This window comes from Symphalangus syndactylus, chromosome 1 (assembly GCF_028878055.3).
Source record: "Symphalangus syndactylus isolate Jambi chromosome 1, NHGRI_mSymSyn1-v2.1_pri, whole genome shotgun sequence".
NCBI lineage: Eukaryota > Metazoa > Chordata > Mammalia > Primates > Hylobatidae > Symphalangus > Symphalangus syndactylus.
In genome coordinates this window covers 20,767,639-20,788,848 of record NC_072423.2, presented here as the reverse complement: position 1 = coordinate 20,788,848, position 21,210 = coordinate 20,767,639, and the positions used below count along the sequence as shown (strand labels likewise).

The 21,210-nt window shown below is 32.6% G+C and overlaps 1 protein-coding gene across 2 annotated transcripts in view; it reads left to right on the top strand.

The window, feature by feature from the left end:
• Nucleotides 1–21,210, top strand: part of CDH7 (cadherin 7) — a 137,161-nt gene that overhangs the window by 58,833 nt on the left and 57,118 nt on the right. For both annotated transcript variants that reach the window (XM_055296971.2, XM_063637644.1), the window contains exons 4-6: nucleotides 4,474–4,593; nucleotides 11,682–11,849; nucleotides 14,222–14,409. In XM_055296971.2, the coding sequence (XP_055152946.1) occupies nucleotides 4,474–4,593; nucleotides 11,682–11,849; nucleotides 14,222–14,409 (476 nt within the window). The remainder of the gene's footprint in view (nucleotides 1–4,473; nucleotides 4,594–11,681; nucleotides 11,850–14,221; nucleotides 14,410–21,210) is intronic.

Below are 21,210 nucleotides of genomic sequence, written 5' to 3'. Positions count from 1 at the left end.
AAGAACACTCTGCTTTTGTAGCTTGTGGCTGATTTGAGGAGATTTGTATTTAAAATTAAATCTTCAGTAAGTACTGAAAAAAAAAACATAATAGTATGTATGTATTAATTGTCAGTTAGGGTAAGGGGAACATTTGAGTCATGTTGGTGGCCAGTATCCATTAACTTAACTTATTAATTTATTTGTATGGAAAATTAGGAAATTGTTTTTATACAGCATTTCAGTGTTTTCAGGAAATTAATCTTACATTTTTTCAACTTGATATTTATTTATATTTTTAAATGATTACAGTGATGCTTCAGAAGTTAACAAACAGAATTATTCCAGACACAGGCCAGTGATGATCTTTTTTTCTTTCCATGATATTAAGATATTGATTCATTGTTCTGAACATCTCTCTATGGCCAATGTATCAAGAAGGCCATCAGTGGCTAGCCGGGCTAATATTTGGATTGGCTGATCTGTTTAATTGTAATGAGTATGCTTGAACCTACAAATGGCCATCCACATGCCACCACTGATTATTTTAAAATTTTAAGTTCAGGGATACATGTGCAGGATGTGCAGGTTAGATAGGTAAACGTGTGCCATGGTGGTTTGCTGCATAGATTATCCCATCGCCTAAGTATTAAGCCCAGCATCACTAAGCTGCTCTTCCTGATGCTCTTCCTCCTACCCCCAACCCTCCAACAGGCCCCAGTGTGTGTGGGTACCTGCCATGTGTCCATGCCACCGCTAATTTTAAAAAAATGTCTCCAAAAACTTAAGTGCATGAAAATGTATAGTGAATTTATAACAATGGTAAGGAGATACCCATTTGGAGATATATATTTAAAAAATGAAGGCTTTTTTATTCAAGGCCTTTTGTCATTGCACCATTACTAGAAAGATACCTAGTAAAGCATTTCTAGTGTTTATTTATATCGAATAATAGAAATTCTCTTTTAAATTTCATTTATTCAAGTACTTTTGGAATAGTTTACGGCCAGTATGTAATTTAAGTGTAGGAAATCTTATTAAAAAAAAGTTATTAGACTGGATGAGAGATGGGTTGATTATTGTATATTTATTTCCTGCTGTTTTTAATATTGAAATAGGAAGTTTATTTAAAATGATAATGGAACTTGTATTTTATCACATGGGTATTTTAACCAATGTGATTTATTAAAAAAAAAAAAAAGGTCATTTCATTCATCCAATCATGCAATCAACATACCTACGACACTGAGGAGTGGGGTTGCAAAGATGTGTATCATGTGTGCTCTTAAGGGGATCACAGTTTAGTGGCCCTAAATTTCTGTTCCTATTAGAAGAGAGAGGGGAAATTATTTGGGTCACCACCATGGCTCTAGCTGCTAGAGAAATACCAAATGACAAGGAGACAGAAGAATCAATGCTTGTGGCCAGGAAGAGTTTGAACCACAGTGGCATGATCTTACTATAATTAGCACGTATGTAAGCACTGCTAGCATTTCTGTGACCAAACAGGTGTATTCACACTTCCTCACTACCGTCCACACCTTCCGAGTGCTTCCTGCTGCTCTTGCTTACCAACAAGAGCAGCAGCAACAGTAACTGTTACAAGATTTTGGGGGTTTTAGAAAAAAGAAAGGGCACATTTTCCTCCCCAGATTAGTAATGTTTAGTAAAACAGGAATTTTTGAGATGTGTTTGAGCAATTCAATTAAACTTCATATTCCTAGATCTCATGGACATTTTGGTTGTTCTTCATTGGCTTGCTAAGGTTTTCCTTTCCTACATAGAATATAGATATGTGAACTTTTTGATTTAGAAGCTAGTAGTGCACTGTTGTTTTGATTTTGATGGTACTCTGACACGAAACAGCATGACTATTATGCACACTTGAATAATGTATAAGTTAAATAAATTATGTTATTTAAGTGTGCACAATAGTCATGCTGTTTCATATCACAGTACCTTTTTATTTCTTTTCTGTTTTTTTTTTTTTGAGATGGAGTCTCGCTCTGTTGACAGGCTAGAGTGCAGTGGTGTAATCTTGGCCTACTGCAACCTCCACCTCCCGGGTTCAAGCAATTCTCCTGCCTCAGCCTCCCAAGTAGCTGGGACTACAGGTGTGCACCACCACTCCCAGCTAATTTTTGTATTTTTAGTAGAAACGGGGTTTCACCATGTTGGCCAGGATGGTCTCGATCTCTTGACCTTTTGATCTGCCCGACTCAGCCTCCCAAAGTGCTGGGATTACAGGTGTGTACCTGGCCAATATCACAGTGCTTAAATAATTTATATTTAAGTTATATACTTGGCTGATTCAAATGGGTTTGGAATTTTCTTAGAGAATTATTTTCTGATGTCTTCAGGGTGTACTTGACACCAATTCCGACCACTAACTTAATATAAAAATTGGAACATAGAACATGGAATACCTAAACTACATAACATATGTTGTATGGACTTACAGTTTATCAAACACTATAGTTAATCAAAGTGCTTAAGTCTAACCAAGTAAAATAGCCATCAAATAGTATGTTATAGACCATGCAAGCTTTCAGTGTTTAATATTCAGGGATCATTTTTTATTGGATATTAACTAATCATAAAATTTTAAACACACTAGTAAGCCTTTAGGATACTTTATTTATTGCCAGAAGAACATAGACAGGCATGGAAAGCTTAAATTTATTTGTGAATATGTGTGTGTATCTGGTGTGTGTGTCTATATGTGTTAAATGAGATAATGAACTTTTCAGAAAAAAAAATGTGTTACTGTACACAGCCAAACTTACTGAAGTTTAGTTTTTATTATTTGGTTTAAAATTGTTTGCTTTCTTTTAAAATGAAGTTGCAAAATAATACTTAGGCACATTACCAAAATAAATATTGTAAAGCTGATACATATAGAGGAAAGAGAGAACATCAATGTAATTTATTGTAACTTTTTAAATATTCACAATTGAATTCTTAAAAAGATTTAAAAATATGCATTATTTACCATCTTGGCCCTACCAGACATCCACAGGGCACAATCATCTAAGTCCGTAAAATAAAAAACTTCAGGCTGGGTGTGGTGGCTCATGCCTGGAATCCCAGTACTTTGGGAGGCCAAGGCGAGCAGATCACCTGAGGTCAGGAGTTTGAGACCAGCCTGACCAACATGGAGAAACCCTGTCTCTATTAAAAATACAAAATTAGCTGGGCATGGTGGTGCACGCCTGTAATCCCAGCTACTCAGGAGGCTGAGGCAGGAGAATCACTTGAATCTGGGAGGCAGAGGTTACGGTGAGCCACGATTGTGCCATTGCACTCCAGCCTGGGCAAGAAGAGCAAAACTCTGTCTCAAAATATAAAATAAAATAAAATAAAATAAAATAAAATAAAATAAAATAAAATAAAATCTTCAGGATTCAAAGAATAGTGCTATACACTTAACTTTTATAATTTCCACGTAATTTTAAAGAAAATGTCATTGGCAATGAAATACATATAGAAAATAAAGCGGATTTATAGCAAAATGGGCATTAATGACTTGCTTAAGGCATTTTGAAAGAGATATTTACATAGAAATCAATCTAAAAATATGTTTGCTTTAAAATGTCATATTCAGGAAATTATTTGAAACAAACTAGGACCTTAAATAATACATAAAGAAAGGGGCTTGTTCCGTATTTAAAAAATAGGATATTTACTAAATAATAGTATATAACTAAATATATAAACTAAATAAACATAAGTCTCTCTAATATTTTAAAGATTACATTCCAAATGGAAAAAAAAGAAAAACAGATCAGAAGAAATGCTTTCCATATTGAATGTGTGAATATATAGTAAATGAAGAAAGAATACAACATTTCATCATATAACAAAGAAAAAACTATTGATGCAATTTTTAAAGTTTCCACAGCTTTCCTCTTTCATTTCCTGTTTTGTTTTTAAATCAATTGGCAGAGAAAATTTTTAAAAAATCCCAAGGAGATAGGGTAGCCACCTAATATACAGTTAGGTGCGTCAAATATTCTTTGTCAATTAATGACATTTTGATTTCTATCTGGATCTTCTTAACTATGACAGTTGTATACCTGCAATGATTCGAATGTCCAAGATGCTGTTGTCTTGCTGCTTTCTAGACAGTGATTGAGTCTTAGAGAAGCTGCTCTTGATGAAAATATATTACCTGAGCCCAATGGATGAGACACCTAAAGTATCAGTCCCATCCAATTCAGAGTATATCCCAGCCTAATGTGCATCATCAATGGTATTTTTTTTTGCCAGAATATTTTCTTATCCCTTAAATATTTCAAGAGTTTTGTAAATATTTATCATCTCTTTGGGGCTGGTTTACTTAAAAAAATACTGTATCAATTTTTTTATGTGTCTTGAAAAAGATAAATGAAAATTTTCAAATCAGCTTAATGTGGAATCAGTAACATTTTGTAAGTTTTTTGTTTTGTGGCATTTGAAAGTTTTTAATTCAGTGGTTTTGGGATTGGCATCTAGGGACCTCAGTGGTACAAGTGACAGCGACGGATGCTGATGATCCTACGTATGGCAACAGTGCCAGAGTGGTCTACAGTATTCTGCAAGGACAGCCATACTTCTCAGTGGAGCCAAAAACAGGTAAAAATTGAAATGTGACATTCTTGTAAAGTCATAATTTGTTTGTTGCCTAGAATTAATATTATTTCTAAATATAGTTGACACTAATAACATACCATTTTATTATGCTTCTCTCAATATGTCTACTTCGGTAAGCATCGTATTATTGAGGATTTATCACCGTTTAAAAATATTTTATTCATCAGTATCTTAACAAAATTAAAAATAATGCTATATATTTAAAAGTATTTCAGCTTCTATCTCCTGAGTGCTTAAGAAAATTTCGATTGTTTGCCTCAGAGTTTTACTTGTATTTTGTTTTGTGTTTTCATTCACATGGAAAATTATACATGGTAATCTTTATATCGCAAGTAGAAACCTCTCTACCATGTAGTATAATAGGTAATACTTTCAGTTTATTCTTCCAGATGATATTTTTCTCAGGGAAATTAGTTTAAACATAACAATTAGGGTGATGATCTGCCAGATCAAAAACTAAACTAAATATATATATATATTTTTAATTTTGGGGAACAATTTTTACTGAGTTGAAAAGTGGTATGGATAGAATATGTAGTTGGTTTGTTCTGTTTTGCTTTTATGTAAGCTGAAACTGTTTACATTAAGGCTATAACATGGGACATTGTTATCTTGGTTATTAATTGATATTTTAATGTATTCAGTTTTTCTGGTCCTGTGTGTGTAGGGAAGGGCAGGTGGGTGTGAATATTAGTGGGTGTGTGTCACTGATTTTTTAAATCACTGTGAAAATCCACATTTTCTCTTTTAAAAAATAATTTTGCCTTTATCATGGAGTCAGAATTATTCAAATATATACATTTATGATTGTGAATATTCATTAGTACCTGTAATCCTAAATGAATATTTTAATGCCATTGATCCTGTTTTCCATATTTAACAAAAGGGCAGTATTAATTTATTCTCAAATCACCATGGGGATAAATGTTTTGGACACCTTTTGAGAATGACCATTGTAATGTGCATGAACAGAGAAGTAAATTCAATCTTAGCTCATTCATTAGAGCTTTCATAGAGATAGAATGCATATTTTATACCAGGATAGTGATAGGGCTTGGAAACCACATGGAAAGTCTAGTAAGGAAGAAACAGTCATGATTAAGCAAGTATTAAAGGAGAAGTAAATGAAAGTATTTGATTTATGATATGAATCCTGTGACTGTGGAAAGCGTGCTTCTGTTTGACTGAATGATAGATCTGAGAAACCTAAATTCAAACACCCACCTCTTCCCTTCTATGCCTACTCTTGGCAACCTAAAAAGACATTGACAAGTTTCTGACAATTTGCTCACAATCATACACTCCTGCTTTATATAACTTGTCCAAAAATAGCATGTATTAAGTCCAAGGATAAAATATTTTTCTGCTGCTAATGATTGGCTTGTGATTTTGGCTTTGCTGCAAAATAACAGGATTTCCATATAACCCTATGGAGATAAAGCCTTACTGGTTGATCAACTAGACAATGGTATATGTCTTAGGATTACATTATTAATACTTCAACCCTGATTTTAATTTCAGAGTTGAAAGGATTGTGTGTTATAAGAGAAGAGGAAAGTTTAGTTTAGTTCTTCTTCTCAATTTCTAAGAAAATGACATGGCTAAAATCTCAGAGCACAAATTTCATCTATAGCACTATTTACAGGCTGAATGACCAGAGGGTAACTATATTTTCTGTGTCAATTTCTCCTTCCCTCAACCTAGAATGTGAGTAGTTGCAAAACCCAGTGTTGACAGTTGACTTTAACAAGCAAGGTAGCATGACACTGGAAACAAGGTAAAGCAACATTCCCTTGAAACTTCTCACCACCTAATTTCATAATGTCCCAAATTTACTAGGAGATTATGGACATTACATTTATTCCATTAAACATACTTAGGAGTATTCTAAAGTGTATCTGTTTATTTTGTAACCTGCAAGCAAACAGATACCTTTTTTGGATCTGTGTGATATATGGGAGGATTGCCTACCTAATTCGTAGCTTAAACTGAACATGCAGGTCCTTTGTTCTTAAATGATTAAGGATTTAAATACATCATCAGCAGAGCTTTAAACTGAGTACAGGGTCAGAATGACGGCACAGGTCATCTAGCCATGAAGCAAGCTCTGGAAAATGGATTGAGTGTTAAACATCATTTGTCATTTAGGAGTTCTTTTTTAGACATAAGAAGTATGACTACGTGGTGGCTGCATTATATGTTGTATGCATATCTATTACATCATAATTTTATGTAAGAGGTATTGTCATAACAAGTGACCCCTTCTAACTACACCCTTCCCACACGCCCGGTTCTCATTCTATGCAAGAGTGCTGTCTCTTTTGAAAGCTTGCTGAGAGCATCCCCCACAGGTTGCAAAAAGAATCCCCTCCTCAATGACTCTTCATTTGCTGCCAGCACTGGAATTCTTTGTTGTTCCAGAAGCTTCCAACTTTACCACTTCACTGTTGTTGATTCTTCTTCATCTTTTTATAGCCCTCTCATATCCACCCTACAGATAGACAAGCCAAATAATACAGAGCTTAGGCACACAATTTAGAAAGAAATAGAAACTCATTAGCAGATTTTTATCTTAAGTGTAAAACAAAATGAGCATCCAAAAACTTTTGTGATTTTGTTTTATAAATAGGTTCTCCCTCCCAAGAGTTTTCTCAGCTAATCAGTAACATAGTTTCTGTATAGCCAGGGCTGTGCATTTCTTTCATATTTGATTTACTGATAAACGTCTGTAATAAAAGTGCCATGCTTGATTTTATTGCCTATTATATGAAATTCATTTATAATTTGTATTGCAGTAAACTATTATCATCAAAGGATATTTTTAAAAATAGAAAGCAAGCCTGAAACATTTGTGCTCATTTTAGTTTCTAAGTTCCTTTGAAATTTAACTTTCAAGGATCATGAGTATTTTTTTTAATTTGAAACTTCTGTATTCAGGATCTATTTCCTCATGCATCAGTGTCTACATTTGCAGGAAAGAGTGTTGCTTGACACCAATCTGTATTCATCTCTGGAATTCTACAAATATGTAACACAAGACTTCACAATGTCTTGTGTTACAAATTGCACTCGTAATAGAGTATTTTTAAAATATAAAGTGGTACATGTATTTTCACAATGCAATTCAAGTCTCAAAGATACACACACCTAAGAATGTCTATACATCCCATTCTCCATTTCATTTCTAATTTACTTTTAGTTAACTTTGTATGCTATAAGGTTTTGAGTTTTTTTCTTTTTTAATTTCAATAGTTATCAATATGTTACAGAATGAATTGGGTTTATAACAATTGGTGAATTGCTCCAACAGGAGCTCTCCAAGGGAAAGAAGGTGGCAGTTAGGACTCAGAATAAATTTACAAAAGTGATTATTGTTATTCAGTCAGAATGTGCATGGGGGAGTACTTCTCACCTATAACATAACAGCTGATTACATTGCATTAAAATATTCAATTGTGTCTTTAATAGCAAAACATCATATTGGAATTTTTTTCCTGAATATGTACTATATTTCTAAACATCATGTAATATAACACTCATTGATATAATATAAAACAGAATAAGCGAATATTGGTCACAAGCATCACTGAGATGTTTTAAATACTAAGAATACATATTGACAGAAACTGATTACATAAATATGTATTCAGTTCATTACCAGTTATATCTATTATTCTCATTCACTAGGGAATAATTACACAAAAATAATTATCTTTAAAGGAGTTACCAAGAGAGCTAACATGATATCCAATTAGTTCTGTTAGAACAAAAGCAAAGCAAACAGCCAAACTACATGTATTTTAAATGATTTTTTGCTGGTGCATGATTCTACTGTCCATGTTTCAACGGTGCTCCCTTCATTGGCTGCTCCATTTCGGTGATGGCCATACCAAATGGTTTTAGTTCATTCATGGTCCTTATGAGGTAGGAGAACAGCAGGGCTTATTTTCTGGTCACAAACTTGTTGACCAAAACAGGATCTGGTCCAGACAGGATAAAGTGAAGAAACTGGCAGGAACCAGCAGATGTCCACATAAGCAGTCCCTAGCAGCCCTCATTGCTCATTGGCATAAGACGTTCCCACCAGTGCCATGACAGTTTATAAATACTATGGCAACAACTTGGAAGTTACCACCTGTCTCCGCCGCAGTGACGTGGAAGTTACTGCCTTCTTTCCTAATAATTTCTAAATAATCTACCCTCAATTTGCATTGACCCACTCCTCAATTTGCATGTAATCAAAATTGGGTTTACATAAGTATAAATAAATTTGCCAAGAGACCATAGATTGCAGAGTTTGGGCACACTGCCTATGAGTTCGCACTGCCCCACAAAGAGCAGTACCATTTAATAAAAGTTGCTGTCCAAAACCACTGGATTACCCTTGAATTCTTTCTTGGGCAAAGCCAAGAACCTCGTGGGCTAAGTCCCAATTTGGGGGCTTGACTGTTTGGTATTACTTACCTCTTGATATATATTATTAAGTACATAGAAGCTGTAAGGAAACCCGTATCTTTAATGTCCCATTGTATGGTTTTAGAATTCTTGGAATAGCTACAGACAAAAAAGGCTGTAATGGAGAGAGTGAGGAGAATGAAGGGCTTTGGGAATTGGAAGTGCAGACGACCCAGATCCTGGTTATGGTGAGAAGGTGCTTCCTCAGTTAACAAGATCCCTGAGAAAGCTGGTTTTGCAATATTGAGATTCCCCTTAGAATGGTAGTCCAGTCAAAGTGATATCCAAAAACGTTTATTTAGTTTTAGTGAGAACAATCCTAAAGGGTTGAGCCCTCACAGCGTGAATCTCCCCAGCCCCTGGTTATTAATCCTTGGGTTCCTGTGGTTGTCCAGACTCCTGAGGGTAATTCGAAGCCTGAATATGCAGAACCCGTGTTCCTTTGCTTCCCTAAAGTGCGAAAGATTTCAGAAATGGCTATCGTCTGTTACATGAGGTACATATACCAAATTTTTAAGAAGATTCAATAGTAGCAGAATATGCTTTAAAAAAATAATCTGAGGCTGATAGGATATTAGATCATCAGATTTTTTTCCAATACTTAAAAACAGCTTTTGAACAATAGCAATGTAAGTTTATGTTTTACATGCACAATGCTTTTTCTGAACATGGATTATAAATAAATGAAAAGTTCTGAGTTATGGTATCAGATGATATAGCTATAGAAAAATTATTATTCACAAAGCCTAAAATATGAGCCATTGTCTTTTCCAAAGAGCCCTAGATAGATTTTTTTTTTTTTTTGCTGAGCCTAAGTGACTTAAAATTATTGACTATTATTAAGGATGAAAATCTCACAGAGTTATAGCTATCCAATTGGTCAAGACTAGACTTTACTAGTTCAATCATACGGTATTAACAATTTTCTGTGTGTGTGTGTGTGTATTTATATACAGAATTATATAATACATGACAAAACACAAATGAAATCCAATGTATGAGAATGCTTTTCCAAATTTAGACAGTTTTTACTTAAAAGTAAAAGTGAGAAAATGCCATACAAGTAGAAATCTCTTATTAGTGGGTGTTCTTATTTCAAATCAACTTTTCCCAATTATGTTATTCTTGTCAAAAATATGTTCAATAGTTGAGGAATTTGGAAATTACCTTTCCTACCTGCATTGATTTGCAAACTTTGTGATGATTTCTGCCTTGGAAAGGTGTTATTTATAGGCTCACTTATAAAGAGACAATTAGATGTGTGAAAAATAAGTGAGAAACTTTGACTACCAGACTTCTATCTTAATGATGCTATATTTCCTTTCAAAAATAATTCCACAAAGCAAACCCATGAGAGGATGAGGCTGCAGTGTTTCCTTTACTGATTAGTTGAGGGGTTATAGACTTCTCTCCAACACAATAAATGTGCACAGATGATAACACACATACTGATATTAGAAGGAAAAATGAGAGATGAATCAAATTTAAAAAAACATAAAAAATAATTGGGACTTATTTTCTAAAAATAACTCATTTTGTTAATATTTTTTCATATAAATGAAATATGTGTTGGTCATGTTCAAAATAGGCAATGCTCAATTTTAAAAAATGGGGTTACAGAAATAAAGATAATTAACAGCAAAAAATAACAAACAAACAAACAAAAAAAAACAAGAAAAGAAAAAGGTGGAGATATGTCCCAGAACTCTCACACAAAGATTGTTTATGTTTGGTGACAGTATTAGGGAAGTCAATATTTGCTTTGTTGTAAATTAGAGTTAATAGAAATATTGAAGAGCAAACAGAAAAATCCATAAAATCATTATGGCTCTAAGAAGAATATCTATATGTTAGATACTTACCACCTGGACCTAATTTGTATAGGTTTTTTTTCATTTTTATTATAATATTTCAAAGGTCAATTATAAAATATGTAGACACACATAAGGATTCATTGAAAGTGTTACTTAAAGTGAGCCTGGATTGCCGTGACAATGGCATCCAGCTACAGTTAGTGTATTAGAATAAATGAGTAATGTCAAAAAATAAATAAGCAACCTGGACTTTTCAAGTAAGTGTAATTTGAATGCCTAAAATGTAGATCTGTTGCTGATGGATGTGTGCATTTGTGTTTGAGAGCTAGTGTGCTCAGATTTAAACAAATTTGTTTATTTGTTTAAAGATAGTAGGAATATTATTTAACTTGAAAACTGATAATAAGTGGTTATGCATTTTTATTAGTTGTTGAGATGGAAGAAAAAGACAAGTTCATTGCTGTGTACTTACACAGGTGACTGTCCATTATTCTAGGTAAAAGGCCATTTTATTTATTTATAAATTGTTATTTCCTTAACCACTTTTCCATGAAACCTAAAGATAATCCTCTTTATTCAGTATTGAGAAAACCACGTTAATAATGTTTTCTCTGTTTTGTAACATTGTGTAAAACTATTATATTTCTTTGGTCTTTAATACACAGTAAAATTATTTAAAGTAAACAAACAAAACAACAAAAGGAAACAACTCAAGAGGGAATTACTACTTGTATCAGTATTCTTTGTTAGTATAAATGCAGTGATTCATGATGAGTTTTACTGGGATTTGAAATTTTACAGGAGTCATCAAGACTGCCCTTCCAAACATGGATAGAGAGGCTAAAGACCAGTATTTGCTTGTTATTCAGGCAAAGGATATGGTTGGTCAAAATGGAGGACTGTCAGGAACTACATCAGTCACTGTGACCCTAACTGATGTCAACGATAATCCACCTCGCTTTCCTCGAAGTAAGTTGTTTTCTTAAATGATACAAGTGCAATAACTTTCCCCGACAGTCTATAAAATACATCTTTAAAATGACTTTTTTTCAAATACTTCTAAAGCAAATAATTATCTTACTTCATTCTCCCAAATTTGCATTTTATTAGAGACATAATTTTGATTCAGCAATGTGGATTATAAGGGTATTGAGAAGAAATAGAAGTCATCATATATTTGCATTACTTCTATCTTAAATATAGTAAGATTTTTCTTTCATTCACATTTTGAATACTAGACAATTATTAATTGTGTTTATGTATTAGTCTTTTTTTCTAAGAATTGCTATTTTTATATTTTGTAAATTGTAAAGTTGTTGCCAATTAATAATATTCAAATACATTTTATTCATTCTATGTACTAAAATACTGATTTATTTTTGAAAATTAAAAAGGAGTAATAAACGTTTTCATTTTATCATTTCACACTTTTTAAAGCCAGTTTATACACACTGAACATTCCTTTAACAGTTCCCCCACGTCTTTCTTGTGCAAACATTCAGTGTTTTAAAAACCAATCTAAAGAACTAGAAAACCAAATGCCCTCAATTCCACTTATTTGACCAAAGGGGCTTTTAACTTAACCAAGAAAAAAGAAAAAAAATTCTCTAGATAGAGGTGTGCTGTTTGTAAATAACGTTTCATCTCACTTTCTTTTTAGTTCCCTTTTTTCCCTAAGTGTGTGTGTTAATTCGTTAGAATGCTCAAGAAAATAAAGAGATTGTACAGACCATAATGTCAGTACAATGTCTCTAAAATGCTTTTCCAGTAGAAATGGGGAACTAAACTCCCTACCAACAGAATTTAGAAGTGAATTATATCAAAAAAAGGAACCTTTCTGAGCAAATACAAGTGTCACTGTTTTTTCCTTCAATGACTGCTTCTTTAAAATTTTCCTCTTTATCTTACATATTTTTAATATTTATATTATTATACAAGAAATGGTATCTCCTGGTAATATAAAAAAGTGACCCCAGGTTTAGCATTGTTTTCTTTAAATAAGCCTATTCTTAATTGTGATCTTGATGGCTTATCATGGAGAAGGAGGGACTTTTAGAATTAAAAAATGCAATAGTGCAATTATCTTGGGCTCATAATGAAATGAACTGCTTTCCTTTTAAGCTTAGATTGATAACATTATGTAGAATTTTAGTAAGATACAGGTTTTCTAGGCCATTATAGATCCCCTCAAACTTATTAAAGTGAAAAAAGTCAAGGATATATCATTGTTATTCATTTTTGCTGGGATTTTTCTCTACCATTGAATCACTAGTTTAATCTTGACATTTTGGAATTTTATGAAGGACACTTTGAGATATGTGAAAGGGGTCAATCAAAAGTAATAGCATATGTTATAATCATTTAAAAAACAAACAGTAACTATTCACAAAGTCTAGAAAATTGCAAACAAGTCTCAGTCTAATACATATTTCCATAATACAGACACATTTTCCTTTCTATATTCTTCTCCCTTCACAAGACAGGACAAATGCACCACAATTTAACAACCAAAGGAAACGGAAGTAGATGCAGGAGGCAGGAAAAATTAAATAATTAGAGAAAAAATAATGAAGGAATATACTGTTCTGAGGTGTTTCCTCATTTCTGAGTGATGTAGTTCATGTATTTCTTCATCTGCCCCCAAACTTTTTCTTTAGTTTGAGGGATGGTGAAGAGGAGTTATTACAAAAGTTAAACCAAAAATTTTAGAAGTTATTTTTTCTCTTTTACTTTTTTTTTTTTTTTCTGTTCAACAAATATTGTCTAGGCTCCTGGACCATTGTGGCCCAAATCAGTTCTACATACAACCCACACAAATCATTCTTATCCTTTCTTATCCAGTTTTCTTACCCATCTTTCTGAAACTCTCTTGGTAAAAATGCTAAGTAAATTCCAACATTAAGTTATGAAAATGATTTAGGCTTCTATTTGCCCATTTCAAGCCCAATTTATTCTATTTTTATTTCTTAGTATTTTACACATTATTGTAATTATCATATTGAATTACATTTACTAATTATATATCAATTATAATTACTTTAAGTTTATTTTTATTTTTCAGTTTAGGATATTTCTCATCGCCAGAAATACAGGACTTAGAGATTCTTCTCTTGCTTTTCCTCACCATCTATTTCTGCTATCACAGTGATTATTAACTAATCATTCCCATCATATCTCTTAAGGCTATATGAAACTCATCATTTGTTTTCCATTACCTTAGCATATTTTTTATTAAAAAATAAAAAGAAGTTGTGCTACGGTGATGCCAAAATAACTCAGTAGTTAAATTTTTATTGGTTAGTTTGGTGTAACGTGTTCATTTCTTGTTTTGAATTTCACAGGGTCTTATCAATATAACGTCCCAGAATCATTACCTGTAGCCTCAGTTGTGGCCAGAATTAAAGCTGCTGATGCAGATATTGGAGCTAATGCTGAAATGGAGTACAAGATTGTGGATGGTGATGGTTTGGGCATTTTTAAGATTTCTGTTGACAAAGAAACCCAGGAAGGAATCATTACTATACAGAAGGTAATGTTTTCTTTATCTTTTATCACAGATTACTGAAAAGTCCTTTCTGTTTGATGGGAGAATGTACTAGACAAACCGAATGGCCATATGGGACCATTACTATTTTAATTTTAGTAAGATAAGCTATGCATTTATTTTTAGATGTCAGACTCTTAGGGAACCTTGAGTTACATTTGTAATAACACCCATCAATTCTATTCTTTAAGAAACTCGCAGCCGTTATCTATAGCACTATAAAAATAAAGCAAACTGGCAATGTGCTGTTTTAAAGACCTATTTGGAGAGACGAATATGTTTCTGCCTTGACTATTCCACTAATGAAACCCTAAAATCAACCAAAAGCCTCTGTATGCAAACAACAGATGCTATTATTTTCTCCATAAATGAAAATAATATGATTTCAAGTAGAAACCAAAATGTTGAAGACTTGCTACATTACCAATTATTGCCATTTAAAATTTATAGTAATTGGAAGACTTGAATATTTCGTACGAGAAGAGCATGAAAAGTTGTAAAACCTATCATACTTTCTATAGAGCGAGTGTGAAAGATACAGAAAGTCAGTACAGCCCAAACTAAAGATTATTTTCCATAATGTATTTAAATTAGCTCTAAACACAATTATGGGAGCAAATGGACTCTTTACTCTCTTTTCAATTTAGAGACATGACTTTTTACAAATATTTAATGAAAAATAATAACTCAAAAGCTATTATTTCAAAATGTAGTCTTAGTTTATCAACTATTTGAAACATTAAAAATATATCAATATCTTGACGCCTAAGATATGAAATTTTTGTCAGTATGAAAATCCAATGTATAACTTTGTAATTAAGCTTTTCAATAATTAGCACATATCAGTAAAAAAAGTTATATTTTATTTGTTATAGGAAAACATATGTTTGATTTCAGGCCAATGAGAAAAGCATTTCTGCAATTATTTCCAGTGGACAGCTGCTGTTTTAGCTAAGCTGGTGACAATCTGTGTATAAAAGTTTTAATAACTAGGGTAGGCCAACTGTTGGTAAAATGTTTTGTTATGTTGTCTAAAATAAAAGGAATTCAGTAAGGTACAATGCTGCTCAAAGATTTCAGAGAGTCGTCTGAAATCAATCTGTTCATATTCAAGAATTTTTTATGCAAATTGAAACTTTTTATTGAACAAATAACTATATTTTATATATTATAATGAAGGCAGCACAAATCTTTGAAAATTCTAAATTCGATATAAAATATTTGATTTAGTAAGGGAAAAATAAAACTTATTTTCTAATTTTATAATATCGTTTCTGGAAATTTTAGAAAATTGCTAGAAAAAGAGACATAAAAAACCTAGATTAAAAATTATGTCATCTAAAAGCATAAAGCTCATTAAAAATTGCAAGGAGAAATTTGATTCTAACTTATAGCAATAGAAAAACATCACAAATAATCGTTATTATTCTTATAGGTATCAATTAATATCTGTCAGGCTTTTCTTTTTGAGTAACTTAAAGGCTTTATTTTATTTTCTCAACAATCTCATGAAGCTATTATTAGGACACTGAAAATATAGAAACATTATAAAATATTGAACAATGGAAGAAATGGTAAATAATTTATGATATCATATTAAGGAATTTTCATCCATCATTGTAGTAATGTGGTGATGTTTTTGCAAATGAATATGGAAAATTTTTATTCAAAAATTATTAAAAGGCAGTGTCCAAACTTTTACAAAGTCTGGATAAATTAAAATTGTATTTTTACAGAATAACAGATTATAAGAAAAATATTCAAATGTTAATAGTATCATTTCTAAATCTTACCTTCACTGCTTTTTCAATAATATGTAACATTCACTAGTTATTGTTATAATTGAAATGTTGTTAAATATATAAAAGTTATTCAAAAGCCAAATGGAAATAAATCTCATTAAAAGAATCTCATTAAAAACACTGTATAATCTACTTTGACTATTATTAGAGATCAAAATTATTTTACAAATGCAGAAATAAGTCACAGAGATGGTATTCAGTGGGTTCAAATTTCATGTATTGTTGAAGTTCTTAAGTTCGTGTATTGTTGAAGGTATTAAAAAAACATAATATTCTATTTAATAAATTATGATTTTAAAAGATTCCAAATTTTTAAATGTTTAGATTAATAGAATTTTTGGTTTTGATAGTAGAGATTCCTTACTTCTGCCCAGAAATCTGAATGATGCCTTGAATCTAATAAAACCAATAATTAGTTATTATTGTTTATTCATCAGTCATTATATAAGGAGTTAGCTAAATATTTTAACAATTTTTTCACTAAATACGAGGTCAAAACTCCATTATTTTTAGTTGAGATTGTTAGCAACTAAAATTAAATTTTATTTTCTTAAGTGACTTCTAATACATAAATACTTGTCTAATTCTTTGTTTTCTTATATAACATCAAAGATTATTTAGGAAAAATTAAGCACACACAATGTACAGGAGAATCTTAAGAAACAATGGTGGTGAAAAATTTCATAATATTACTTCTGTATCATAAGTAGCTAAGGTAAATTTTAATATGTAAGGAAACAATTCTTATTCATCCTGAATTACTATGGAGAACCAAACCGACTATCGAGCTATCAAAGGTCAAAAAAATAACATTTAGGTTAAATCCAGGGATTTTAAATACACCAGTAGACAGTTCAGATGTTGAATGCTAACATGATTTTCCATATCATTTTGAGCCTAAACACACTGTTTATATGAACAATAATTTAGACTAAGAAGTTAGTCGTAGTTTATTACTCTTAAAGGGGATTGCGCAAACTTGCTTTCAGTTTTCTAATGTGCAAAGTAGATCTGATTTTTAAGTTTTATCTTAATGTGGAGAATATATAGATGCCATATTGAGGCAAAACCATTAGATTCTAAAAGTAAAATGATGTATAGCAACAGATGGCATGAACCTAAGCAGTATGGTCTGCAATTTTTATGTTCATTAATTCATCATGATAGAATGCATGGGTGTTAAGACAAGATACCTGAAATTTTGCTGTTTGAAATAGATAAAAATGTTTTAAAAACACCTATCGTGCTTTTATACAGTGCAGATAATATCAACATGGAAATAAATGAAAACAAAATCTCAGTTTTCGTCATGCTAAAAATCTTTAGGCTTAGCAAACATTACTTTTTTCTTTCTTCCTACCCTCCTTCTCCATGTAGTTGTGAGTAGATACTAGATAGTGGGAAAATTAATTCATATACAGGAACTTAATTTTTATTTCCAAAGCTCCCTCCACCTCCAAACTAATTTTTAAAAATTTTACACATTTTTATTATCTGTTAATATGTTCCAGTGTCCAAACAATCCTACTTTCTCATCCGTATTGGAATAAACAAACATAAATAAATAATTTATGTAAGAGTTGACTAAAAATAGTGGAAATGATACATTTGTGTTTTACTGCAGTTTAAGCTTACTAATTACAAAGGTTTTCTTTTCACTTGCAAAAATTGCTTATAGTGTTACACAGTTGATCCTTAAAAAACATGAGTTTTAACTGAGTGAGTCCACTTATATATGGATTTTTTTCAATAAATATATTAGTCTTTTTGGAAATTTGTGACAATCTGAAAATACTCACAGATGACTTATGTAGCCTAGAGATCTTGAACATTTTGATAAAAAATTGGTATGTATTAAATGCCTAAAATATATGAAGATATTAGACTGTTTATGTGTTAATAGAATAATTGTGTTATCAGTAAGGCTTCTGGTCAACAATAGGATATTAGTAGTTAAGTTTTGAGCGATCCAAAGTTATACACAGATTTTTGGTTGTGTCAGTGGTGGTTCTTCTAATCCCTGTGTTTTTCAGGGGTCAATTGTATATTCATCTCGTTTTTAGATGAAAATTTACCATTAATTCATAATTTTCTTATTCTCAGCAATTATTTTATTAATTTATTGAAATATATAATTCACAGTTTATGTGTAGCTTCTATGCCTCTTACCCTGTACTTGGTTCCAGAATAATCCAGGGTTTGTCCTGTTACCCTCATTGTTCATATTCTAACTTTCTATGAACTTCAAAGAACTATTGGATGCCTAGAATCGAGATCTCTTAAACTTGCTGTCAGTTTTCTAATGTGCAAAATAGATCTGATTTTTAAGTTTTATCTTAATGTGGAGAATATATTTACCATTCTGAGACAGAACCATTAGATTCAAAAAGTGAAATAATGTATAGCAACAGAAGGCATGAACCTAAGCAGTATGGTCTGTAATTATTTTTTTATTTTGTTTTTGTTTTTGTTTTGTTTTGTTTTGAGATGGAGTCTCACTCTGTCGCCCAGGCTGGAGTGCAGTGGCGCAATCTTGGCTCACTGCAAGCTCCACCTCCCGGGTTCACACCATTCTCCTGCCTCAGCCTTCTGAGTAGCTGGGACCACAGGCGCCCGCCACTACTCCCAGCTAATTTTTGTATTTTTAGTAGAGACGGGGTTTCACTGTGTTAGCCAGGATGGTCTCGATCTCCTGACCTTGTGATCCGCCCGCCTGGTCTGTAAAATTTTTATGACCATTAACTCATCAGGATAGGATACATGTGTATTAAGATAAGATATCTGAAACGTTGCTGTTTGAAATAGGTAAAATTAAAAAAAAAAAACTTGTGGTGCTTCAGACTCATATTTGCCAGATACATATTTCACTATTCCTCAGTTTCACTCAACAATCTAGAGCAGTCACTAAACTACTTGTAATTCCTGGAAAGCAACGTAAAGTTTTTTCCAGTTCTTCAAACCTCCCCCTGCCTGTTGACTCCCCTGCACTCTGCTTTCATGCCCCCTTACCATACTTATCTTTTGAGTCTAAAACATCCCTCCTATTATTCCTTTAAACAGTAAACAGAAGCAGCACAGCGCCTGTACCAGCAAGATGCATTTTTTTTTTTCCCAAGGAAGGGAGTGTGTGTGTGTCTGTGTGTGTGTGTGTGTGTGTGTGTGTGTGTATTGAATCATGGGAACTGGTCTAATCATGGAATGTAGATGTCCCAGTTCCATAAATATTCTGATTTTTTTCATAGACTTAGCTGTGGCCACAAGGATTGAATAAATATCCAAGGCTCTGTAGAAGTGTCTAAGAGAACTCAGGCCCCATCTGTCAGCCAACTGGTCAGTCCTACCAGGGCTTTCAAGGATTTGAACATGCCCTGGGGAAGAAGTTGAATAGTGGATTCATAACACTGTTTTTCTCGGGTAGACAAGGGGAAGCAGCACAGAGGTAATCACCTGTGCAGAGACTTCACTTATGAGATAACCTACTAAATACAGAAAGAAGAACTGGGGCAATTTCATTGGAGGATAATGAGGAAGGGAATGTGGGCAACAGATGAGGTAATGTAAATGAGAGGGCTCTGAATGCTCCTTCACAAAACTGCTGTTGGTAAATAGGAACATACATGTACAGTGCTTTGCAAATAGAGTGGATTACACATAATACATATTGTAAGGCATTTTAGGTGCAGCTCAATAAAATATGAGTAGAAAATTAAAATATTTGCTTATTTCTCTTGAACACTTATTCATGGAAGTGCCTGTGATAACTTTAATTCATTTCAAGCCTTTTGCTTCTTTTCAAAGGACTGTATTATAATGAATATCAATATTTATTTAAATCATTATTACTTTCCTGGTTATAAATAGATTTCCTTCCTCCCTTCCTCCCTCCCTCCCTTCCTTCCTTCCTTCCTTCCTTCCTTCTTTCCTCCCTCTCTCCTTCCCTCCCCCCTTCCCTTCCCTTCCCTTCCCTTCCCTTCCTTCTTTCCTGCCTTTCTCTCTCTTCCTTTCCTTTCCTTTCCTTTCTTTCTCTCCCTTCCTTCCTTCCTTCCTTCTTTCCTTCCTTCCTTCCTTCCTTCCTTCCTTCCTTTCTTTCTCTCTCTTTCTCTTTCTTTCTCTTTCTTTCTTTCTTTCTTTCCTTTCTTTCTTTCTCTCTCTCTCTCTTTCTCTCTTTCTTTCTTTCTTTCTTTCTTTCTTTCTTTCTTTCTTTCTTTCTTTCTTTCTTTCTTTCTTTCTTTTCTCTCTCGTTTTCTTATTCTTTCTTAGCCTTGAAATCATTTTAAGTTTCTTTCCTTGCCTCTTCCTGTCATGATAGCTCTTGACTGTTTATTTTCCCTTTGACACTATCCTAAGCTTACTGATCGTTGCTTCACCTCTAAGTTATTTTTATGTCCCCCACACCTAGCTCATAGCCTGCTTCTAGCTTCTTCATTTTTAAATACATCTTTTTAAAAAATTGCTGTTTAAAACTCAAAACTATATATTTTTATTATTCCAGCTAGTCTTAAAAGAATCTACCTTACACTCAGGGAATAAGACAGAATAATACCAGCAATTGAAAGGAAGCAGTGAAATAATTATGGTAGAATGATGATATTATATACTTAGAAATTATAAAATAATTTATTATAATTTTGTCAAATTAATGAGAACTTTCATTAATGAGAGCTAAAAAAAAAAGTTAAAAATCAATACTTTCACTCTATGTACTTCATGAGAACATTGGTGTGAGTTTCTGGGCTTAATCTAACCATGGAAGAGCAACCTGTGAGGACCTATGTAAGGAATATCCACCACTCTCATTCACATCCCTAAAACCTTCCATCTTAAAAGAACGTGATCTGCTGGTCCAACAAAGGAAGTCTTTACCCCCAAATTCAAGTGCCTTTCCATCATGAGGCCAACAGTATCTCTATACTCAATTTCAGAAGAAAATATTTGCTTACCATTTTGTAACTAGAATTTATTTGGAGTTGTTTTCCCAGAATCA